This window comes from Lethenteron reissneri, chromosome 35 (genome assembly GCF_015708825.2).
Source record: "Lethenteron reissneri isolate LAM-NWPU_2019-01 chromosome 35, ASM1570882v1, whole genome shotgun sequence".
Taxonomy (NCBI): domain Eukaryota; kingdom Metazoa; phylum Chordata; class Hyperoartia; order Petromyzontiformes; family Petromyzontidae; genus Lethenteron; species Lethenteron reissneri.
The window spans coordinates 11686721-11710917 of record NC_083813.1 but is presented as its reverse complement, the minus strand read 5'-3'; the positions used below and the strand labels follow the sequence as shown (position 1 = coordinate 11710917).

Sequence of the window (24197 nt, the reverse complement as noted above, 5' to 3'; positions counted from 1 at the left end):
ACGCTACAAATCGACGCGCTGTGGCGCTGAAAGCACCGCGCACAATACAAAAGAAAAGTCACGTGGTGGTGGTGTCATCGCGCACGCCACGGTGACGAGCGAGCGCTTCAGAAGGTGGACGAGAGGGAGGAGAGCGAGGCCACGCGTTAGCAGGGGTGGTGGTGATGATGGTCGTGGTTGGATATAGGAAGGCGGCGGGATGAGAACCAAGAGCATGAAAATAAAAGGAGGTGGTGATGGTGGCGGTGGGTGGGAGGGAGGGCGAGGGATGGAGGCGAGGAGGGAGGGGATGGTGGTAGTTGGTGGTAGTCGTAGTGGATGATGGGGATGAGGATGTGTCCACGTGTCCGTGTGCCCGCGCGCCACTCGCCGCCCGCATGGCCGCGTGTCTCCGCGTGTCTCTGCGTGTCCCCGCGTGTCTCTGCATGTCTCTGCATGTCTCCACGTGTCTCCGCGTGTCGCCGCGTGTCTCTGCATGTCTCCACGTGTCTCTGCATGTCTCCACGTGTCTCCGCGTGTCTCTGCGTGTCCCCGCGTGTCTCCGCGTGTCCGTGTTCACTGCGCGCCCTGCACCGTCGCTCACACCTCAGGAATCGCTGCAGGGAGTTGCGACTGCACGGCGACCAGGAGAAGACTCCGTTGTTGCCCGCCAGCGTGGGCGCCATGATGTTGCCCTCCGACTTCTTGCACAGGTTTCCCTCCCCGTCGTGCACCATCCCGAAACTCCACCACGGAGGAGGATGGAGAAGCACGCGGGGAGAAGAGGGGAGACGAGGCAGGAGAAGGGGGACATTAATCTAGCTTTCACTTGACTCATTACCAATGTGGAGTCGCACACGGAGCCTCCGGACGTTGACATCGATGAGCCACGGTACGGCTCCTCCTCGACCGCACCGCGGAAGGCGAGATGGAACAGATGGAGATTAGTCCACACTTAGTCGTATCACATTCTCTTGGTGAGCCAGGGTACGGCACCTCATCGAGCGTACCCCCGGAGGGGAGTTTCGCGACACCTGTGCGGTGATCCACCAACCCTTGAAATGATCGTGGCTGTTGACGATGATGATGATCATGATGGTGATGGCGATGATGTTACGGAAGTCAGTGGTGTCGGCAGAGTGGTTGGAGTTGCAGGAGTATACCAGGGTCGCCTGAGCGAACGAGGTTTCCTCTAATTCCCCACATTCTCTGACCTCATTCCTTTGCTGCATCACCAGAGCAAGCAGAGCGAGGAAATGTAGTCGTAACAATAATGATACATTAATAAAGACATGTGTTAATCAGCTAATTTATTGATTTCTTAATTTAGTGATGGCGATTATTATTCACCAGGCAGGTAGCTCAGCAATCGGTACGTTGCGAGTTCAAATCCTGATAGGACGGATTGACTCAGCCAATCATCCTTATCTGCGTCCCTCCGAGCTCGATAAAATAGCTACCATTTTACGAGAAAGTCAACAGTTGGTTGTCTTATGGAGAGACTCACCCCCCTCCCCTGCCATAGGAATGGGGAATTACCACTACCGGCACTAGCAGCGCTACAAACGGGAGATTATCACCAATGCCTCTGCACAATTGCGTAGGAATGCACTCTTGACGAATTCCCCTGTATTTCCCCCACTATCTGACCTCATTCTCTGCTGGCTTACAACGATCCGGACCCAGGGAATGCGGTCACAATAACGATGCTAAGCCGGGCTCATCCCAAGGATCTCTTGCTAAGAGTAGCGGCAGAGCTGGCTAAGCCAGGGTGTTGAGGGAGCCTCTCATTCGTCAAGGCGGGCGGATTTAACTGTGCGTACAATAATCTGATGATGTAGGCAGTGACGAGAAGGAGACTGACACTTTCGATTTAAAGCTTTCGTGTCTGCAGGAATTCATCTTCTTGGTTCTTTCGGTAAAGTCAAGTAGAATGGAAATAATAAAATAATAAAAATACAACATAATAAAATAATATATTTTTTTATATTATGTTTTATTTTTATTACTTTATTATTTCCATTCTACGTGACTTTACCGAAAGAACCAAGAAGAGACTGACACTATTTGGACACATATCGCATATGTGGGATGGACAACAACAGGACATTTAAAAGTGTTGTTGTTCGGAATATATATTTAAGTAGCTGGAAAGAGAGGAATAGCTAATGACGACGACAAACTCGAGATTGGTGCCAGAGAGACGTGGCCACCACTTGAGCCATATTGGCACAAGACAAGACAGAGAGGAAAGTGGAAAAGCTGCAGTGGACACTTACTACGGGCTTGCTGCCCATAGATCGTGATGATGATGAGGGAGCCAGGTGTGCGTGCAGAAAAACAAGCAAATGCCTTGGGGGCCGTCCATAAATGACGTCACGCGATTTTGGACGATTTTTGACCCACCCTCCCCCTCGTCATACGGCGTCACAAAATGTCTGACCCCCCCCCTCAAATATGACGTCACAAAGCTCTGCCCGCCCCCCCCCCAAAAAAAAACATGCTTCAAATTGCTTTAAACTATTGGCATTGTAGTGCGTATTTAATGTGGCGCTGCACTCTGATGTTGTAGAAAAAAAACATTTATCAAAAAGTATATTTAATTAAGTAGAACGTGTTGCCGATATGTATTAAAAGTTGCGCATTTTGATGTGACGTCACATTTCTCAACCCCCCCGCCCCCTCGTCACACATCGTCACAAATGTCTGACTTCCTCGGCCCCCCCCCCCCCAAGGTGCGTGACGTCATTTGGAGTGGGAGGGGGCGATCACTCCACTTGGAGTGGCGCTGCACTCACTTGTGCCCGGACTCGTGAGCGATGGTGAACGCGAGGCCGAGCCCCGAGTCCTCGTTCACCGTGCAGCTGCGGAACTTGCTGCACATCCCACTGATGGGAGCGTAGCCTGCGTCACGCACCAAACACAGAGATGCCCCGTATAGCCTCAACACACTCGTGGGGCAAGTGCTGCTCGCGGGCTAGTTTGAGAGCCATCATTGTGTACGCGAGTCTGTTCGCGATTCTTTGGGTCTCTTAAGTCAATGGGGTTTTATAGCAGTCCATTAGTCTATATACCATTCTATAGGTCTCTGGGTCCCTATGGGATTATATGGACGTATTTTGAGTCGATGGGTCTCTATGGGATTCCGTGGCACTCTCTTCGAGTCTATGGGATTCTATGGGATTCTAATGGGTCGCTACGAGAGTTTATGGGTCTCCATGTTAGTCTATGACTGTATGAGTCTATGGAGTCCGTATTCTATGCGAGTCTATGGGCTCTCACTGCCGATCTATGGGTTTCCTATTCTCTATGTGATTATATGGCTCTGTGTGTGTCTGTGGAACTTTATGCGAGTCTATGGGTCTTTTTGCCGGGCTATGGGTATCCTATTCTCTATGTTTTTCTATGGCTGTGTGTGTCTCTATGCGAGTCTATGGGTCTATTTGCCGGTCTATGGGTCTCATATTCTTTATGTGATTCTATGGCTGTGTGTGTCTATATGCGAGTCTATGGGTATATTTGCCAGTCTATGGGTATCCTATTCTCTATGTGATTCTATGGCTGTGTGTGTCTCTATGCGAGTCTATGGGTCTATTTGCCGGTCTATGGGTCTCATATTCTCTATGTGATTCTATGGCTGTGTGTGTCTATATGCGAGTCTATGGGTATATTTGCCAGTCTATGGGTATCCTATTCTTTATGTGATTCTATGGCTGTGTGTGTCTCTATGCGAGTCTATGGGTCTATTTGCAAGTCTATGGGTCTCCTATTCTCTATGTTTTTCTATGGCTGTGTGTGTCTCTATGCGAGTCTATGGGTATATTTGCCAGTCTATGGGTATCCTATTCTCTATGTGATTCTATGGCTGTGTGTGTGTATATGCGAGTCTATGGGTCTCTTTGTCAGCCTACGGGTCTCCTGTTCTCAATGTGACGCTATGGTTCCCTCTGTGTGTGAGTGTGTGTTTGGGGCTCTATGCGAGTCTATGGGTCTCTGTCAGCCTACGGGTCTCCTGTTCTCAATGTGACGCTATGGTTCCCTCTGTGTGTGAGTGTGTGTGTGGGGCTCTATGCGAGTCTATGGGTCTCTTTGCCAGCCTATGTCCCTCCGTGTGCGTAGGGGTAGATGGGGGGAGCGGGGTTTGGGGGTGGGGGCCAGGGTGGTTGGGGTGAGGAGTTAGGAGGGCACCCTACCCAAGGTGTCACACGGCTCGTTCTTCCACGAGCAGATGTCGGTGCCGGTGAGCAGCACGGCGTGGTCGTGGCGGCCCCCGTGGCGCCCGGCCGCCGTCACGCCCGACTGCCACTGGCAGAAGCTGGACAGGGTCTGGTCGGCGTGGTGGTTGATGACCAGACCTGGCTGGCCGTGTCGACAGAGCACGCAGCGTCCACCTCAACCCACGGCCACTCGGGACAAACGCGGTTCGTTCTCGCGAGAGACTCGGAAAAACGCGGACTGTTTGTTGCTGCTGATGCTGTTTGTTGTTGTTGTTTTCTGTTGTTGTTCTTGTTGTTTAACACGTAGGCTTAGGCGAGCAATATTACCCGTAATAACGGGTTGTTTTCGTTTCGCTGGGTTAGATCGCGTTAATGTAAATGTCGTGTCGGTAAACTCGCCGCCACCCGACACAGCCAACTCGTGAGGTTTTGACACGCTAACAAAACGTGGCAATTCGTTACGCCCCCCCCCCCCCCCAAGTGGGCAGGGATCACAGAGTCGAACCTAGGCTTGTGAGCGGTGCTGTTCTCGGTAATTGATTATAACTCGATTGTATTTCGTCTGGAAATTGCTTTTACTGTGCTTTTAGAAATGTTTTCTTTCACCCTTGCACGGCACTTTGAATGGCATCGTTTGCACGCGCTAGTGCCGTAGAAATGAAGACTCGATAGATTGATTGACTCCCAGCTGCGATAAAGTCACGTAGGTAAAAAATGAAATAAAATAAATGAAAACAACTACATTAAATCACGACTTCTTGGTTCTTTCGGTAAAGTCACGTAGAAGGGAAATAATAAAATAATAAAAATAAAACATAATAAAATAATTCTCAGGACATTTCGGCCACAACGCAAGCAGCCGTCCTCAGGTGAAGAAAGGGGCTGTCGGAAAGACAGCGTCCGAATGAACACCACCACGCTTGGCAGCGTATATTTAAGCTGGGTTAGAGGAGGAGAGCGCCTTTGTCTTTCCGACAGCCCTGTTCTTCACCTGATGACGGTTGCTTGCGTTGTGGCCGAAACGTCGTGAGAATTGTATGTTATGATGTTTTATTTTTATTATTTTATTATTTCCCTTCTACGTGACTTTACCGAAAGAACCAAGAAGATGAATCCCTGCAGTCACAAAAGCTTTAAATCGAAAATTAAATCACGACGTTTTGGGCGCAACACAAGTGTCCTTCTTCAGGTGGGGACAACGTAGCGAAAGCACACCCGCTTAGTTGTTTTCATTAATTTTATTTTATTTTCTACCTACGTGACTTTACCAAAAAACCCAAAGAGTATGAATCCTTGCAGTCACGAAAGCTTCAAATCTAGAATGCCAGCAGCGACCCGCGAGTTACTCACCTGATCCTCCTCGAGCAGAACGAGTCCCACCACCACCAAGTTGATGTTGCTTCCTATAGTGCCGTCCCGGAAGAGGCTGGACACCTGCAAAGGACATGGAGCGACAGAGAAGAGTGGGGGGGGGAGGTCAAGTGGGAGCTGGGGAAAGCGGTGGGTGGGGGGGTCTGGGGGGGGTCATTCATGTAAATTGCTTTTCACAATCGTGGAGTAGGAATCTCACAGACGCGTGCTGGAAAGCTGCTACCAGCGCTACCGACAACTGATCTACAATTCTCTAAATATTAAGATGTTTAAAAAAATTATTCAGCCAATCAGTGCACTGTTTGTTATATAAAAATTGCCCACAGAGCTATATAGGCCTTTTACAGAAGGGATCTGACCACGAAAGATTGATCAACGAGTTGGAGTATCATCACGTGGAAATGTATAGCCCCAGTCAAATACTCTAAATGCGTGATGTTGTTTCTAAATGTGGAGGGGGGAAAACCGGAGGATCCGGAGAAAAATCCACGTGACCACGGGGAGAGAGAGTAAGAGACACGCAAACTCTAAATATACAATAGCAGCGGACGTCAGGGTCTCGGATTGAACCAACGACCTCCTGTATACCAGTCGAGGTAGTTAACATCTCCTAGCCACCGGGGAGAGATACCCGGAGCACCTGGAGACAAAAAAGCACCCAGGCATGCGAGGAGCGACAAAGCTCTACCCTGTACAGAAGGGATGGACGATGATGTCAATCGCAACATTTCGCCATCCTGTGTGCCGTGATCCACCAACGCCCTCGCTGCTGCCTCCACAGCAGTGCTGCATCACAGACAGCCGCGTCTAGCAGCAGCAGCAGTAGTAGAGTATAGCCTCCACCACCACCACCAATAGCTACACCAACTCCTCTCCGGGCTGAGAATCGTCACCACTTGTTGTTTTGCTGCCTTGGCCAAGATTGTACTTGGTGTTAACAAATCGGCTGAAATGTTTGTACTCGTGATATTCATGTATTTATTGCAGTGACTGTTACCTTATCTCTAGTTTGCACTGCTATCGTTGTTTGTATATGTTTGTTGTTGAAACTTGCTGACCCTCCCCCCCCCCAGCCCCACTGGACATGTTGTGATGAACGAGCTTCATAGCTCATCAGATTCCTCCACCTCCTCCTCCTCCAGCCGACAGAAAGATTCCGTATTCCCACTCACGATGTTGAGGATGGTCAGCACGTAGGTGGACACGCTCGCGCGCCCGTGGTTGGCCACCATACGTGGGTCCACCACCACCAGGGTCTCAACCGTGGCCTCTCCACGTCGGCTGGGCCGTGCGCTCACGGGTGACCGCCTCCCCCTGTCCCGAGACACAAGCCCAGGGGATTCGTGGGGAGACTTTCCCGCGGGCAGGAAGGGGAATTCGTCCGGGTGGATGAACGCATCCTTGCCAGGTGGTTTCGGCGCGTCTGTTCCAAGGAGGAGGGTTTTTGGGGGGGCGGGGGGGGGGTGGGAGGGAGGGGGGGTCCAGTTGGAGGAGAGTGGGGGGGGGGTAAAGAGTGGGGGTTTGGCTTTACGCATCGCCGGCCGCGTGGGAGTCGCCGGAGGCGATGTTTCTGTCGCTGCAAGTGATCGATGGTGTGGATGATGGAGTTTGGTGGATGTTCTCATGAGGGTGTCCTGTACGTCGAACTTCTTTCGCACCGTATAGGAGCCAACCGCGCGCTAATCGGAGGTGCGGGGGCTAAATCACCACCCCCGCCCCCCCGAAGCAGTTTTCTAAAAATCATTGGTCTTCAAGAAAAAAATATCTGTAAGCGTTGCACGTGCGTGTCGGTGTGTGAGTGGGTGTGTAGGTGGGTGTGTGGGTGTGTGGGTGTGTTGGTGTGTGGGTGTGTGGGTGGGGGTGTGAGTGGGTGGGGGTGTTGGTGGGTGTGTGGGTGTGTGGGTGTCTTGGTGGGTGTGTGGGTGGGTGGGTGTGTGGGTGGGTGTGTGGGTGTGTTGGTGTGTGTGTGAGTAGGTGTGTTGGTGTGTGGGTGGGTGGGTGGGTGTGTGTGTGGGTGAGTGTGTGGGTGGATGGGTGTGTGGGTGTGTTGGTGTGTGTTTGGGTGGGTGTGTTGATGTGTGGGTGTGTTGGTGTGTGGGTGTGTGTGGGTGGGCTTGTCGGGGCGTGGAGCTGGCCACCCACCCCCCCCCCCTCGTGTGCCGTGGAGTACATTCAATAGGTGCTCGCTAACAGCACGTGCCCCAGCAGTCTAATAAAGGCCATGGGGGTGGGGGAGGATCTTTGTCTATGTGTGTGCAGTGTATACGCGTGTGCGCGTACTTGTGCATATGTGTAAGTTTATCACATGTGATGTACTATCTGTATACAAAAGTACGCATGCACAGTGGATTGTATCAGTCACGTTAAAAGCGTTTTGCATCTAATAATGATTTGCCATAATAATCACACCATAATAACAATACGATTTGCAATTGTACAAACTGTAAATGCCCCTTCAAAATAAAAAGCTAAACTATAAAGGGCATTGATCATCAATCCATCTGAAATATGTCATTCGTTTTCATTTTAAAGGCTCGATTTTACCAGCAGCTTTCCTCCTGATATTACTCGGAAATGGCGATTCAGAGGCAGACAGTGAGAGAGACTGGGAATCTCCACTAATATATAGGTCGCTGTGATAGTCTGGATCTCTATAATAGATTATGGGTATCTGGAATACTCTCTGTGTCTCTGTGATCGCCTATTACTGAGGCAGAGACTGAGAGAGGCTGCATCTCTGCGTCGCAAATTTATGAAAAAGTCCGATCCTTACATACATTTCTTGCGCCGTCCGCAGTAATGCTCCTTGCGCGTCTCCTCCCCACGTTCCCGCGTCTCCTCCCCGCGTCCCTGCGTCTCTTCTGCGTGTCCCCGTGTCTCCTCCCCGCGTCTCCGCATCTCTTCTCCACGTCCCCGTGTCTCCTCCCCGCGTCTCCGCATCTCTTCTCCACGTCCCCGCGTCTCCTCCGCGCGTCCCGGCGTCTCTTCTGCGCGTCCCCGCGTCTCCTCCGCGCGTCCCCGCGCGTCCTCCCCACGTCTTCGCGTCTCTTCTGTGCGTCCCTGCGTCTCTTCTGCGCGTGCCCGCGTCTCCTCCCCGCGTCTCCGCGTCTCCTCCCCACGTTCCCGCGTCTCTTTTGCGCGTCCCCGCGTCTCCTCCGCGCGTGCCCGCGCGTCCTCCCCGCGTCTCCGTGTCTCTTCTGCGCGTCTCCGCGTCTCCTCCGCGCGTCTCCGCGTCTCCTCCTCGCGTCTCCGCGTCTCCTCCGCGCGTCTCCGCGCGTCCTCCGCGTGTCTGTCCGGCCGGCGATAGAGGGCGTGGGGCGCGTGACCGGAGGGAGAGGTGGCGGAGCGAGTGTGGCGGTGGCGGCTCCTCCGCGCAGTCTCGGGCACGAGCGGCGAGATGAAGAATTCTCCGTGGGGAGTGCGGATCAGACCTGACTGCACACAACAGCACAGCGGACCATCGACACCACACACACGGCAGACGACACACACGGACAGACAGGCAGGCATACGGACAGGACAGACACACACAGACACACAGACATACACGGACAGACAGACAGGAAGGCATACGGACAGACAGATACACACACACGCGCACAGACACACGGACACACAGACACGCACGGACAGACGCACACACACACGGGCACGCGCGCACAGACACACATACACGTGCACAGACAAACAAAGAAAGACACATACAGACACAGACACGCGCAGACAGACACACACACGGACACACGACAAATACAGACCAACACACACACACAGCGGGGATAATGTGACCAATGATACTTAAGCACTCAGTTACACTCGTTAATACCAACAAGGAAAACACACACATAGACAGTTTACGGCCCTGCTTCGTGTGTTATGAAGAAGCTTCATCGCCCGAAACATCGCCACATGTATTGTTTTCGTTTCAGAACATCATATTGTTGCTGCTAATACAGCTGCAGGGAGATGCTAAATACCTCGCCTCTGGTGTACAAGAGGTCATGGGTTCGATCCAGACCCTGACGATGCCGTACAATTTGTAGTTTGCGTGTCTTTCTCTCCATGTGGTCGAGTGGATTTTTCTCCGGGTCCTACGGTTGTTTTCCTCCACATTTAGAATCAACGTCACACATTTAGCTGCTGTACATGTCCACGTGATGCTAAGCCACTTCGTTGAGCTATCATTTGTGATTGCCAGGTCGCTTTAGAAAAATAACTATATAGCAGCTCAGTGGGCCTTACCTGCTAGAATAAAACTTGCGCAATAGTTTTAAACATATAATGCGTTGATTTTCAACGATTACACAGGCACAGATTCGCCGATAAACATTCGATTGCAGTGGCACACGAGGCGCTGGCAAATGCGTACACGTGTTTGTATGCTCGTGTGTGTGCATGTGTGTGTGCACGTGTGTGTGGGGAGCGGTAGTGTAGCGGTTAGCGCGCTGCGCTATGAACCCGACGAACCGAGTTCGATTGCCGCTCACGGCAAACACCAGTGACGATTATTTGAACCGGTCCTGGGCCTCCGCTAGGTCGTGGTCAGCCTCAATTTAGTACCTGGTGCGGTGTGTCTTAAACATCGCCACTGGGGAGACAAAGGTGGCCGGGCGTGGTGCTGGCCACCCATCCCCTCGTGTGCCGTGCCGGCCTTCATAGGTGTTCGCTAACAGCACTTGCCCCAACAGTATGTTCAGGCTATACGGGCGATTTTTGTCTTTGCACGTGTGTGCTCGTGGGTGTGCCACTCTTTGACAGCAGAGACCAGTGCCGAGATTGGTATTGGACTTGAGCCCAAAATCGCGTGCGTTTCGTTTTTTTTTTTCGAGGGATGGGTGGGGGGGGGGTGGAAAAAGGAATATCCATGACTCGACGTCTGCCGGGTGAGAGATCGAACCCTTGAATCCACAACGAGCGACCCCCCACCCACTCTCCCCGAACCTAAACACATCGTCACAACGATGTCACGAGTCTCGTGACGGGGGGGGGGGGGGGGGGGGGGGCAGCCCCAAAAGGTAGCGGAAACGCGCCACACACACACACGGAAACTCGCCACACACACACACGAAAACTCGCCACACACACGCAGAGAGATAGAGAGAGAGTTAGGGGAAGAGTGGACCACCGCCACGGAGATGGAGCGACTGGCATCACGGCTCGCGTGTGCGTCAGCGAGATGGATGTGTGGCATCGCAGGACCGTTGCGGATAGCGATGGCGTGGGGAGCTCTTCATCCAGCGGTGGATAGACCACGGCTCACGATGACAATGATCATCGTTATTCAGCAGTGCGGAGAGCTGGTTGGAGGGAATTCCAGGCCGTGAGGTAAGCAGAGCAGAGGGAGGGACCTCCCACAAAGCGACACGCGCGCGCGTGTGTTTGAAGATAATTTGTCAAGGCTCCCCCCCCCCTACCAGCTCCCCCATCCTCCTTCACCTCCGCCGTCACCTCCCCCACTCCCTCCTCCTCCTCTTCTCTCCCCTCTCTCTCTCTCTTAGCTCTCTCCCCTGCCCCCTCTACAACTTTCACCCCCTCCCACTCTGCCCTTCACTCTCCGCTGCTGATCTCTCGTTGAGGGAGTTGTTCGGTTAGGAGAGAGTGGAGAGAGGAGATGAGAGAGGAGAGATTAGGGAGAGGGGTGGGGGGCGGCGCAAATGAGAGATGGCGGAGAAGAAATGGGAGAGAGTGGAGAGAGATGGCAGGGGACAGTTGAGAGAGAGAGAGAGGAAATGGAAGAGCGAGAGACATTGGAGAGGGGTGAGAGTAGACGGGAGAACGGAGAGTGGGGAGATGGGAGAGTGAAATGATCGGGTGCGGAGAGACGAGAAGAGATGGAGGAGAGGGGGAGTGAGAGTAAATGAGGAGGGGGGGGCGACCAGAGAGAAAGAAAGGGCATGCGGAGAGGAGGGGCGAGAGTAGACGGGGGAGAGGAAATTGGAGAGGGGAGAGAGAGAGAGAAAGGATGGGGGTGGGGGGTCCGTGGCATGGGGGGGGCGAGCGAGCGGTGCGCTGCGCGCGAGCCGCGAAGGGGCCGTGGTGACCACGCCGAGAGACGAATGAGTCTGCGCTGGTGATGGTGTGGGACCGGCTACACCCCCCATACCCCCCCCCCCCATACCACCACCACCCCCCCAACCACCTCCCCCACCGAGAGCGGGGTCACCGCGGGTCAACCAACACTGACACACGTGTGCGTGTGAGAGCGCGTGAGTATGGACCGTGTGCGTGTGTGTGTAGGTCTGCGTGCGCGCGTGTGTGTGTAGATTTACGCGTGCAATTGTGTGGCTCTCTGCGTCTGTGTGTACTCGTGTGGGGAGCGGTGGTGCAGCGGTTAGCGCGCTGCGCTAGGAAACCTGCCGGCCTGAGTTGGATTCCCGCTCACGGCCAACACCAGCGGCGATTGTCTGAGCCGGTCCTGGGCCTCCCCCTAGGTCGACTCAGCCCTCAAATGAGTACTTGGTGCGGTGTGTAAACATAGCCACTAGGGAGACAAAGGCGGTCGGGCGTGGTGCTGGCCACCCACCCCCTCGTGTGTCGTGACGGTCGTCAAAGGTGCTCGCTAACAGCACTTTGCCCAACAGGTATGGTCAGGCTATATGGGGTATCTTTGTCTTTGTATGGCTAAATGTGTTTGTACGGGGAAGAGTCATGCAAGGGTTTCCATTCTATCGTTATACTTTGTTAGCCAGTAACATGTGTTGAACTTCTTTCGCACCGTACGTAGCTAACCGTTCTAATCGGAGGTGCGAAAAATGTCTCACTGAGTCTCAGGACTCTCTTTCAGGAGGGTCTTGCCATAGTATTTACAGAAAGGCGCGGTGTTGCTACTCTGTAATCCCAAATGAGTCATTTGCAGGGGTTATTTTTTTGCAGCATTGGGATGCACTTGGTATGGTTTTAGGTATGGGAAGAGAAACCCCCATGGAGAACTAGGGGGAGAGAACACACAGACTCCACTCACTCACACTCTGCAGAACAGGGGGAGAGAATATACAAACGCCACTCACTCACACACTCACTTACTCATACTCACTTTGGAGAGCCGGGGGAGAACATGCAAACACACACTCAGACGCAATCACAATCACTCACTCACACTGTAGAAAAGGGGCAGGACATATAAACAGAACTCACTCACTGACATTCACTCTGGAAAGCAGGGGAACAACACACAAACTTCAATGACACACTCACACACACTCACACACACACTGACACACTCACACACACACACTCAGACTCAATGAAACTCACACATACTCTGCAGAACAGGGTGAGAAAATACAAACACCACTCACTCACACCGACGCTCACTCACACACTCACACACTCACTTACACACTAACTCACACACTCACACACAGTCACTCACACACTCACTAACACACTCACTCACACACTCACACATACTCACTCACACACCCACACACACTCACTCACACACTCACACACTCACTCACACCCTCACTCACTCACACACACTCACTCACACACTCACACACACTCATTAACACACTCACTCACACACTCACTCTGGAGAACAGGGGGGTGGGGGAGCTAAACAAACAGACTCTACACAGAACGGCGCCAGATCATGGAATCGAACCCAGGCCGTTGCTTCCAGACAGACGCCTCCCGTCGCCATTGCTGCAATGATCTTAGCGGCTCGGGTTCGTGTTACAAAAAGCTATTCATATACAATTCCCAGCCATGGATATTGTCAGTGGCAAGTGGTATATGAACCTGTCATGGACCTCCCCAAGGTTGACTCAGCCCTAAATGAGTAAACGGTGTGCAACGTGACAGCATCAGCGATGGAGAGACAAAGGCGGCCGGGTTTGTTGCTGGCTGTACACCGCCGGTCCTCCGCAATGCTGTGCCGGCCTTAATAGGCACTCGCTAACTGTGCTTAGCAGTCGGCCTGCGTACGGAGCTACGGGCGCATCCTTAATTGTGTAATGTTATTTATTATGCAGGAAACTATATGGAACACAGGTGGCAGGGATAACATCCGGAGGGATGTGTGATTGCAATTTACATGATAGCGACGATAGGGAGAAAATCATCCAGCAGTGGAATGACCATGGCTCATGGTGGTGGCGCTGGAGGCTCGTGAAGGACGCTGCTGCTGGGCAGTTGGAGGCAGTCGCCCTCCAACAACAACGGAGGGCGGAGGAGCGACGCTCACAACAACGAGTGGAGTGCCGGGCGGCTTAAGCACAGCAAGTTGGCACAGTCGGGGGCCCAGCCGGTGCATCTGCCAATCATCTCGGTCAGTCAACCTCTGGCACCCGGGTTTGACCCGTGACCTCCTCCCGTCAGCGAGCCTTCGACACTTCACGTGGCCTCAAAGTGCACCTGGCCTGGCACAGGCGCTGTGGTGACGTCACCGTCACTCAGTGGCGAATGGCGGCTGTGTTGGTATCGATGGTGATGGTATTGATGATGTCGCTGACGATGAGATTGATCTGTTGGTTAAGAGCGAAAACTTTAAAAACCAGCGATCAACCCAGGAATCTTGGGAGTGTGTAAACACGCTTCCATCTGCAATAGCTGCTGTCTCTGCCGTCTTGAATCTGCGCTCCATCTGCTGTGGCTGACACATGGGGGGGGGGGGGGGGGGCTACGAGCCTGTCTCCAAAATATATATAAATAAGCTATGGATGCATTAATTAAGCCATAAAAAATGTTAAATGGAAATGATAGCAGCTGTGGCTCTGAGCCCCGCTCGTATAATGTAGGTCAAGCTTCGCGATTCGTTGTTGTTATTTTGTTTTAGTTTTTTTTCGTGAGATGTGGCTAGGAGATGGCACAGCTGAGTGTTACCCCCCACCCCAGGGCTGGGTTTACTCCGGGTTCTCCAGTTGCTTCCTCCCATACGAAGAGCCCCCCAAAGTCCCATCGCGAATGGAATTTGTGGCCAAATGTGATTTTAAAAAAAAACTCACAATATTAGGTAGTTTAGTTTATTAAGTTGTTGAGCCAGGTAGTCAGGATTTAGGCAAAAAACTAACTCACTTTTCACCCAGGCAATTGGAGAACAGAACAGACAAAGTGTTACTAAACTAATATTAAAACTAACAATACCATATTTAAGAATCGGTGGTGAGATGTTATCTACCTCGCCTGGTATACAGGAGGTCGTGGCTTCGATTCCGACCCTGACAGGGTCTGCGCGTCTCTCTCCCCGTGGTCGCGTGGATTTTTCTCTAGGTCCTCCGGTTTTTCCCCTCCACATTTTAGAATCGCGTTTAGAGTATTTCGCTGGGGCTATACATTTCCGCATGATGATAAGCCACTTCGTTCAGCTATAGTTTGTGTGTCAGATCGCTTCTGAAAAAGAGCCATGTAGCTCAGTGGGCTTTGCGTGGTCAAATATATTTTTCTAAAGTTTAGTTTATAGTTTTCGAGGGAGAAAGGGGAGATGCTGAAACGACGAAGGGAGTATTTGTGGCAGCGGTGTTCGCCACATGGCCATCTCGGTGATCTGAGCCACTGAGCAGACAGAGGCCGTGCGGTTTCTCTTCGAAAGATTAATTGAATCATGATCTTTATTTAGACTGGAGGAGGAAGGAATCCGCAGAGCTATGAAGCTCTTTTTTCACAGATGTAAAGTAAGGAGGAAGTCGGAAAATTGGAACAACAAACAATACGAAAAAATACAATAGGAGTGCATAGTATGGATAAGATAAGCAAATCACTAAAAATAAAGAAACAATACAATCAATTCAATGTTTATTGTAATTGTTTCAAGGTTAGGTTATTAGCACTTGGTCTTTGATGCTCCCGAGTCAAACGAAAAAATCAGCAAGTCGCTAAAAACAAATGGATACAATTTAACAAAGTATGTATAGTTAGTGTTAATGTTAGGTTAGTAACACTTGTTAGGTTAGTAACACTTAGTTAGTCTGTGGTGCTATCCAGTTTGCTGGGTGAAAAATGGGCGAGGTTTTGCCCTATCCTGCCCAGCCTATTCAACATCTTAATAAACTTATCTAGCATAGAGAATCGTACAGACTCATAGCGAAACATGGAAACTCACAGCGTTACATGTAGACTCATAGAGACACATAGAGACCCATTGAGATGTATGGCGACTCATAGAGATGCATAGAGACTCATACAGATACATGAATACTCATAGAGATACATGGGGACTCATAGAGATACATTGAGACTCATAGAGATACATGAATACTCATAGAGATACATGGAAACTCATAGAGATACATGGATACTCATAGAGTTACCTGGAGACTCATAGAGATGCATGGACGCTCCGATACATGGATAATCACAGAGATACAATGAGACTCATAGAGTTACATAGAGACTCATAGAGATGCATGGAGACTCATAGAAATGCATGGATACTCATAGAGTTACATAGCGACTCATAGAGATGCATGGAGACTCATAGAGATGCATGGAGACTCATGTAGATACATGGAAACTCACGTAGATACAATGAGACTCATAGTTACATAGAGACTGCAAAGTATGTATTCATCTGAAGTGGGACCGCTCATCAGCGGCCAGGGTTCTTCCGTGGCGTATCAGGCAAGAGGGGTTGGGTTGGCTCGTTCACAACGCAGCACAATGTGGGATTTGACGGAGCGCTTCGAATAGCGATTCCATCTTCAGGACGCTGTTCATAAACCAGTGCGCGTGGTTGTGTTATGGAGAGACGAGGCAGTGCATGGGGGCTCGACGTGAGCCTACCTGGGTCTCTCTGTGCATCGTGGGGTCTCTCTGTGAGCCACTCAATGGGCGTGTCTGTCAGCCAGTTTATGGGGCTCTCGGTAAGTCGATGGGGACGCGCTGTGAGCCAGTATATGGGACTCCTTATGAGCAAATCTATGGGACTTTTTGTAAGGAAGTCTATGGGACTATTTGTGAGCCAGTTTATGGCTCTCTTTGTGAGCAAGTCTTTGGGACTCTTTGTGAGCGAGTTTATGGCTCTCTTTGTGAGCCAGTTTATGGGACTCTTTGTGAGCCAGTGTATGGGACTATTTTTGACCCAGTTTATGGGACTGTCTGTGAGCCAGTTTATAGGACTCGCCGTGAGTTTACGTGATACAATGTTGATGGTTGTGAAGTCTAAATGGTACGGCGTCCCCAAGTATTGGGGCTCGTCTCGAGCGTGGCCGGGTTCCCATACGAAGCGACACCGCTCTACCCCAGAGTTCCATCTACATCGGATCAACTCTCCGATAGCGATCGGGAGGCCCGCGCCGTTCAGGACACGCAGATCACGCGTTCACGATTACAGACACAATTAAACTCCGAGATCACCTCGATTAACTCTGCGTGCACTCACCACTCGCTCACCACTCTCCGCTCACCATGCGCTCGGTCACCACTCACACACTACCCACGCACCACTAGTACGCACGCTTACCCATTCACCCACCCACTCGCCCATTCACCACCCAAATGCACGCATGCTCACCCACTCACCCACCACCCACCCACGCGCCCACTCACCCACCCGCCCACTCACCACTGGTACGCGCGCTTACCCATTCACCCACCCACTCGCCCACTCACCACCCGCATGCACGCTCACCCACTCACCCACCCACTCACCCACCCACTCACCCACCCACCCACGCGCCCACTCACCCGCCCGCCCACTCACCACCCGCATGCACGCTCACCCACTCAACCCACCCACCCACCCACGCGCCCACTCACCCACCCGCCCACTCACCACTGGTACGCGCGCTTACCCATTCACCCACCCACTCGCCCACTCACCACCCGCATGCACGCTCACCCACTCACCCACCCACTCACCCACCCACCCACGCGCCCACTCACCCGCCCGCCCACTCACCACCCGCATGCACGCTCACCCACTCAACCCACCCACCCACCCACGCGGCCACTCACCCAACCCGCCCACTCACCAGCCCATCGCAGGTGGCGAGCGCCGCCGTCCCGGTTCGATCCCCGACCCCGTCGCTGGTCACCGAGCCGCGGTAGAAGCACCGCTCGCGCTCGCGCAGCGGCCGGGTCCGCGGGGGGCTCCCCGCGGCGCCCAGCACCGAGACGGTGAGGCCGGGCGCCAGCAAGGGAGCGCGCGGGACGCAGCGACAGCCGCAGCTCGCGGCCCCCGTGGGCGCGCAGTCGGTAGTAGCGAGGCGACGAGGAGGAGGCGAGCGAGGAGGTGGCGGCACGCCGACGGCGGCGAGTGGCCGGAGACACCACGGCGCCCCGAGCGTCCACCTCGACTGGTAAGACCATCTCGAAGTCTGCCGGGGGAGAGAAGGGTTGGGGGTTCGGGGGGTTGACGAAGTGGTGGGGAGTAAGTGACGAGATGTTAATTACCTCGATCTGGTATGCTGGAGGGTTCGTGGATTCGATCCCGACCCTGGCACCTGCTGTATATTTGGAGTTTTCGTATCTCTCTCTCTCTCCTCCTCGTGGTCGCGTGGATTTTTCTATCCGGGTGCTCCGTTTTTTTTTCTCACCTCCACATTTAGAATCGGCATCACGCGTGTGTTGTATGTGGCTGCTATGAATGGCCCACGTGATGATAAGCCACTTCGTTGAGCTATCATTTGTGGCCAGGTGGCTTTAAAAAAACGCTACGTAGCGCAGTTGGCCTTACCCAGTAAAACATATAATAGCTTCACTCGTGATCGGGTGGCAGCAGAGGGGAAGCGAGGTTAAGATTAAGAAGAGAGGTGACAAGGTGGACGGGATAAGGGTGACGAGGTGGTGGTGGGTGTGAGTGACGAGGTAGGTAACACGTGGTCTCTCTAAATGCCTATCTGAAAGTGAGTATTATGTGTAGTATTATTTAGGTTGTCATGATGATGATGGTGTTGATAATGATGGCGGTGATCATACTCATGATGGTGATGATGACGACGGTAGTTATTCTACCTTTACGTCTTCTTTCTCATGGCTCATGTGTAGAGCAACCACGACAATGGCACATGCAGGTGTTCAAGTCCAGACAACTGCGTCAGCTCCAGCGGAGTGTATCGCTGTGATGTCGCCTTCGGTATTTGTGCAGTTGGAACCTGCATTGTCCCAGGGCCTAACTGGCGTCTCACACTGATGTGTGCATGACAATAATGTCGATGATGACTTTGACCGTCTGGACGATGATCGTATTGAGGAAGGTGATGACGGTCACAAGAACCACACTCAGCATCATCATCGACGCAAGCTATCTGCGTGTGCGTATTCATCGGGACTGGGTGGCATCAGAGGTAGTCTCGTGACGAGAGCCAGTTACTCGGTGTCTACAGAATGAATGAAGAGTGGCATTGTCTCGCCCATGGGCTACAGTTAAATTTCACGCTGGAATTAAAAAAAAAAATGTGATGGTATTATTGCGTTGCGCGTGTTGGTTGGTTGGTTTGGTTTGGATGGAGTGGTTGGCATTATTTTAATTTGAAGCAGCCACATCGCTCACTTGCGCTGCTGGTGAAACCGGACACGTCCTACGCGGGTACCGGCCCATGCGTTGCCACATCCACGTCGTGCCGGGTGCCAGATCAGTCTCCCCCCCCCCCCCCCACACAAACACCAACTCCGACATCTGTTGTCATTAAAGGCGGCGACGACGGCGATGATGATGATGATGCCATCGTCATCATCCTCGTCCTCATCACCATGATCCTTGTCATTGTAGTAATCATGCTGGCCACTACGATGAACGTCATCATCATCATCATGCCGTTCATCGTCATGATGGTGATGAAACATGCGCTTAGATTATTTAGACGATTGTACTGCTATAAATGTCCGTACGATAAGCCACTTCGTCCAGATAGCATGTGTGGCCAGGTCAGTAGGCTCGGTAGGCTTTAACTGATAATATACAAAAATAGTTTAGTTTTATCCGTATATTTTTAAAAGTTCTTTGTTTTCTATACGTGGCACCCCTATCGTGTTGTTTGATGTTGTAATGTTCTGACCCGCCTCTACTGGAAAGCTGTGAAAATAGCTTTGTAGCTCATCGGATTCCTCCAGGAGAAAGACATTTTCTAATTCTGAACATCAATATGATCCATTATAATCATCTCAATGATGGTTACAAATCCGTATTGTTTGCATAATTATTGTCATGACAACACTGATTATCATCATCATCTTCACCACCACAATCACGACCATCATCATCTTGACCATTATGATGGTCACGAAGACTGACACCATCATCATTAAACTTATGTCCATCACGGTTATCACCATCGACTTGATTTTTGTCACATCAACCATCATAATTATTGGCACAATCATCATTATCACCATGATTGCCATCATCATGAGCATTTGAATCGTAATCATGACCATTACGATCATCACCATCATGACAAAGCCATCGCCACAATCATCATCAACACCACCATCATCATCACAACCATCAAGGGCAATACCAACGCCATCACAATAACCATCACCAGAGTCTCTGTGTCGTTGTCTGTGACTCGCCCCATGTGCCTATTTTTACCCGTGCCCTCCCCTCCTCTCTCTCTGTCTCTCTATTTATCTCTCATCAGTGCATTTGCCTTCACAAGAAACTCCTGTACGGAGGGTAAATCGAACAACCCTCGTGTTTCAACCACGTGGCACTGCCCGCTATGAATCGGCTTTGTCCGCGAGGACGAGCGGCTGGACACGAGCATTCCCTTGTAAGAGCCCGCGTCAAGTTCAAGACCGGACCTCTCTTGTTGCGAGCGACGGCGATAAAGGAACACAACGAACCTCAGGGTGTCGACAATTCATCCACCTCCCCCCCCAGCGGCGGAACCGTGCAATAGCGCACGCACCCATGCAAGGCATCGACTCAACGAGTCCCAAAGACTTCCCTTTGCAGGAGGGTCCTGCCACATTGCGATGTTTGGCCATGTACTAAACTCACTTCCCACTGTGTTTATTTGACGAGGCAAGGCCGACTGAGCTGTATAGCTCTTGTTTTTTTCAGAAGCGACCTGGTCATCACGAATGATATCTCAACGGAGTGGCTGATTTATGTGGAAATGTGTCGGTGCAGACGAACACACGTCAAAGCACGTTCATTCTAAACGCGGGGGAGTTTGGCTACTCCGCGTAGCAGGAGATCGGCGTGCCCGGAGAATACCCATCACGTGTACGCACACGCGTACATACAAGACAAAGGTCCCCCGTATAGCCTTCACAAATGTTTGGGGCAAGTGCCGTTAGCGAGTGGCACCTATGAAGTCTGGCACCGCACACCAGGGCAGTGGGTAGCCAGCATCACGCCCGGCCGCCTTTGTCTCCCTAGTGGCGATGTTTACACACTGCACGAGGTACTCGTTTAAGGCTGAGTCGACCTATGAAGGACACACATGCGTGTACACACACACATGTGTACTCATGCACACGTACACGCACTTACCATCGGGGTATAGCTGAGTGATTGCAGTAGGAGGAGGTTCATTTTCGAGCACATGCGATTCGATACCGCTGCTGATCCTACTGCTGATGCTGCTGCTGATGCTGCTGATGCTGCTGATGCTGCTGCTGATGCTGCTGTTGTGCCTGAGACGACTTGGGCGAGTGATGGTAGTGCTTTCCCTAGCATCATGCACCAGATCCTGTTGGGGATGACATCATAATCATCATCATCATCCCGGATACATTGCTACTATATATATGTTCGTTCTGAATCATAAGTTATTGGCGAAAATGCATCATCTCATGCTATCATCGTCGTCGTCATCCTCGTCATCGATTCACTGCTGCTATAACCTTTATATATCATCGAGACATTGATTGTGATCGCGTTTGGGTAAATTCGTCGTCATCATCATCTGATATCATGATCTGACATAATCGTTATCATCACGTAACATCATCATTACATGCAATCATTATTGTAGCCGTGATCTGACATCATCGTAATGTGATATCGTCGTGGTCTGACATCACCATAATCACGATCTGACATCATCACGTGGAATCCATGGGCACTGAGTTGATAATCAATACCCGCGGTGTCGAGCGTGATCGCATTTATTGCCATAATTGTGACGACACCATCGTCTATTGTCTCATCATCGATATCGTCGGGACTGGATACATCAATGAGCACCCCATTGAGCATGATCGTGTTTGCGTAAATGCATCGTCATCATCAGCACCATCACCACAACCACGATCATTGTCATCATCAGCACCATCACCACAACCACGATCATCGTCATCATCAGCACCATCACCACAACCACGATCATCATCAGCACCATCACCACAACCACGATCAACGTCATCATCAGCACCTATCACCACTACCACGATCAACGTCATCATCAGCACCATCACCACTACCACCATCATCATCAGCACCATCACCACTACCACCATCATCGTCATCATCAGCACCATCACCACAACCACGATCATCGTTATCATCAGCACCATCACCACAGCCACGATCATTGTCATCATCAGCACCATCACCACTACTACGATCAACGTCATCATCAGCACCATCATCACTACCACGATCATCATCAGCATCATCACCGCGACCACGATCATCGTCATCATCGTCCACACGAAGCTCAACTGCATTTGTCATCAATCAGTGGGATCTCGAGCACGATCAGAATCTATTTACGTCAACCCATAATCGTGATCAGCATCAGCATCGGCAGAGGAATCATCATCAGTTGCAAAAACATTATAATCCTTATAGGCATCATCATCATCATGGGTTGTTAGCTCACTCAACTACTCTGTTTTACGAACAAGCAAATGCCAAGACCCATTTAGTCAAGCCACTGCTGGGTCGTGGGGGGGGGTTGTTTGACCATACTTCATCACACTGGTCATTGCGGGTTGGTGAGGGGGGGTGGGTGGGGGGAGGTGGTGGTGGTGGGTGGGCATGGACACGTGGGAGTATATAAGTGCAGCACAACAATGGATGTTATTACTTCACTGGCCTCTGCCTCTCACGTTTTCATATTCTACCCATTAAGCTTCCTATTGCGATCATGCACAGCAACCACTGATGCAAAATAATAATACTAATGTACAATATACAGCCCTTTGTCAAGAGGTTGTTTGACCAAACTTCACCATGCTGCTTAGTGTGGATTGATGTTCGTTTCATTGGGGGGTGGGGGGCGGCTCAGATATCCCTCACCCGTGAACGGGAATCGAACTCGCGTCGCCAAGTTCATTGCGCAGTGGCGCTAACCACTGCGCCACTGCTCCCCACAGGAGGATCTAGCTGACATGAGGACGTTCATGGGCAATTCCACGAATGCAAGTCTGGCGAACGCGCAGAAACTCCATCAGCGCACATACGAGGGCGGAGGGAGGGAAGGGGCTAACAGGCAACAAAGCACCGTACAGACGGATTCAATGATCCATTGCTGAGTTTTTTTCGTGTCTTTTCCATCGCCTGGCCACCCTCCCATGCCGAGTCTGACATTTCTCGGCAGTCTCAAATCGTAGCGCTCGCTAGGCTCCAGCAGCCGCGCTGCTTTTGCGGTAGCCTCTGAGCCTCTTGCGTGAACGGGCCTCGCTCAGGGAGACTTCGATCCGACTGACAAAGACAAGAGGTTTCCCCCCCCCGCGCGTATCGCCTCCAACAGACTTTGTTGAGGCGAGCGCTGTTAGTGAGTAGCACCTCTGAAGGGGCGGCACGGCACACGGCAGCGGTGGGTTGGCCAGCCCCACGCTCGCCCGCCTTTGATTAGACGGACAGACACGCACGCACACGCGCAAATACAATGAACAGATAATACGATAACGCTGCCGCTAATGCAAAACCAAAAACACGTGCACTCACCCACGTTTCAGTGGCGACGCAAGCGAGAGAGAGCAGGGAAGCCAACGCTATCCTGAGCCACAGCGTGAGCCGAGACAGCTCCATAGCTGAGCGGAGGACCTGCCGCTTGCTGATGCTGCTGCTGCAGATGATGAATGATGATGGCGATGTTGGTGACGACGACGTCGATGATGATGATGTGAATGGTCTATATCCCGCAACCTTTGTGACAGAGAATGCCTCTGGTGCAAGATGACTTAGGCGGAGTGTTCGTGGTGCATCGTGTCATCCTATGTCTCTGCGTGTCCGTGCACAGCAAACGGCGGAGTTGCACGAGTGAAGTAAGACTGTGTGTGTCTCTCTCTGTGCAAGTCAGTGACACAATGCAACCCCCCCCCTCTCTCTCTCTCACTCTCCCCAGCGCTCCCAACCCGTGCTCACCCCTCCTGCGCCTCCCACTCCTCCTCCTCCCTCTACTCCCTCCATCCTCCCCCACAAACACTGCCCACACCTCCCACCAACATCACCACCACCATCACCACCAACGCCAGTCTCTCTCTCTCTCTCCCCCCTTTCTCTCTCGCCTCTCTCTCTGCTCTCTCTCCACCACCAACCACACACGCCTCGCCAACCCCCACGCGTCTGCACCCCCCCCCCCACACACACGCACCCCTGCCTCCCGCGCCGTGTGGTCTGCAACAGCGTTTAGCAAAGGCTGCGGTGGCGCGGGTGGAGAATGTGGAACCTCGCGGGCCAGACACGAGCCGCGACTTCGATTCATTTCTCTCCTCCTCCTCCCCCCCCGTGAGCACACGACGAGGCCCACAGACTTCGAAACGGCACGCGCGCGACATTGTGTCCGTGAT

General features: G+C 52.0%; 1 protein-coding gene across 1 annotated transcript in view; it reads right to left on the bottom strand.

Annotated features, from left to right (window-relative positions):
- LOC133350938 (A disintegrin and metalloproteinase with thrombospondin motifs 16-like) overlaps positions 1-23690 on the bottom strand; it is a 58552-nt gene extending 34862 nt beyond the window's left edge. Inside the window, 10 exon segments of the mRNA XM_061565783.1 lie at positions 586-723; positions 2778-2883; positions 4173-4338; positions 5547-5630; positions 6740-6990; positions 8345-9002; positions 17480-17650; positions 17652-17824; positions 20950-21148; positions 23353-23690. Of these exon segments, the coding sequence (XP_061421767.1) occupies positions 586-723; positions 2778-2883; positions 4173-4338; positions 5547-5630; positions 6740-6990; positions 8345-9002; positions 17480-17650; positions 17652-17824; positions 20950-21148; positions 23353-23436 (2030 nt within the window). The 5' untranslated portion in view covers positions 23437-23690.
- Between the last annotated feature and the right edge of the window lie 507 nt (positions 23691-24197).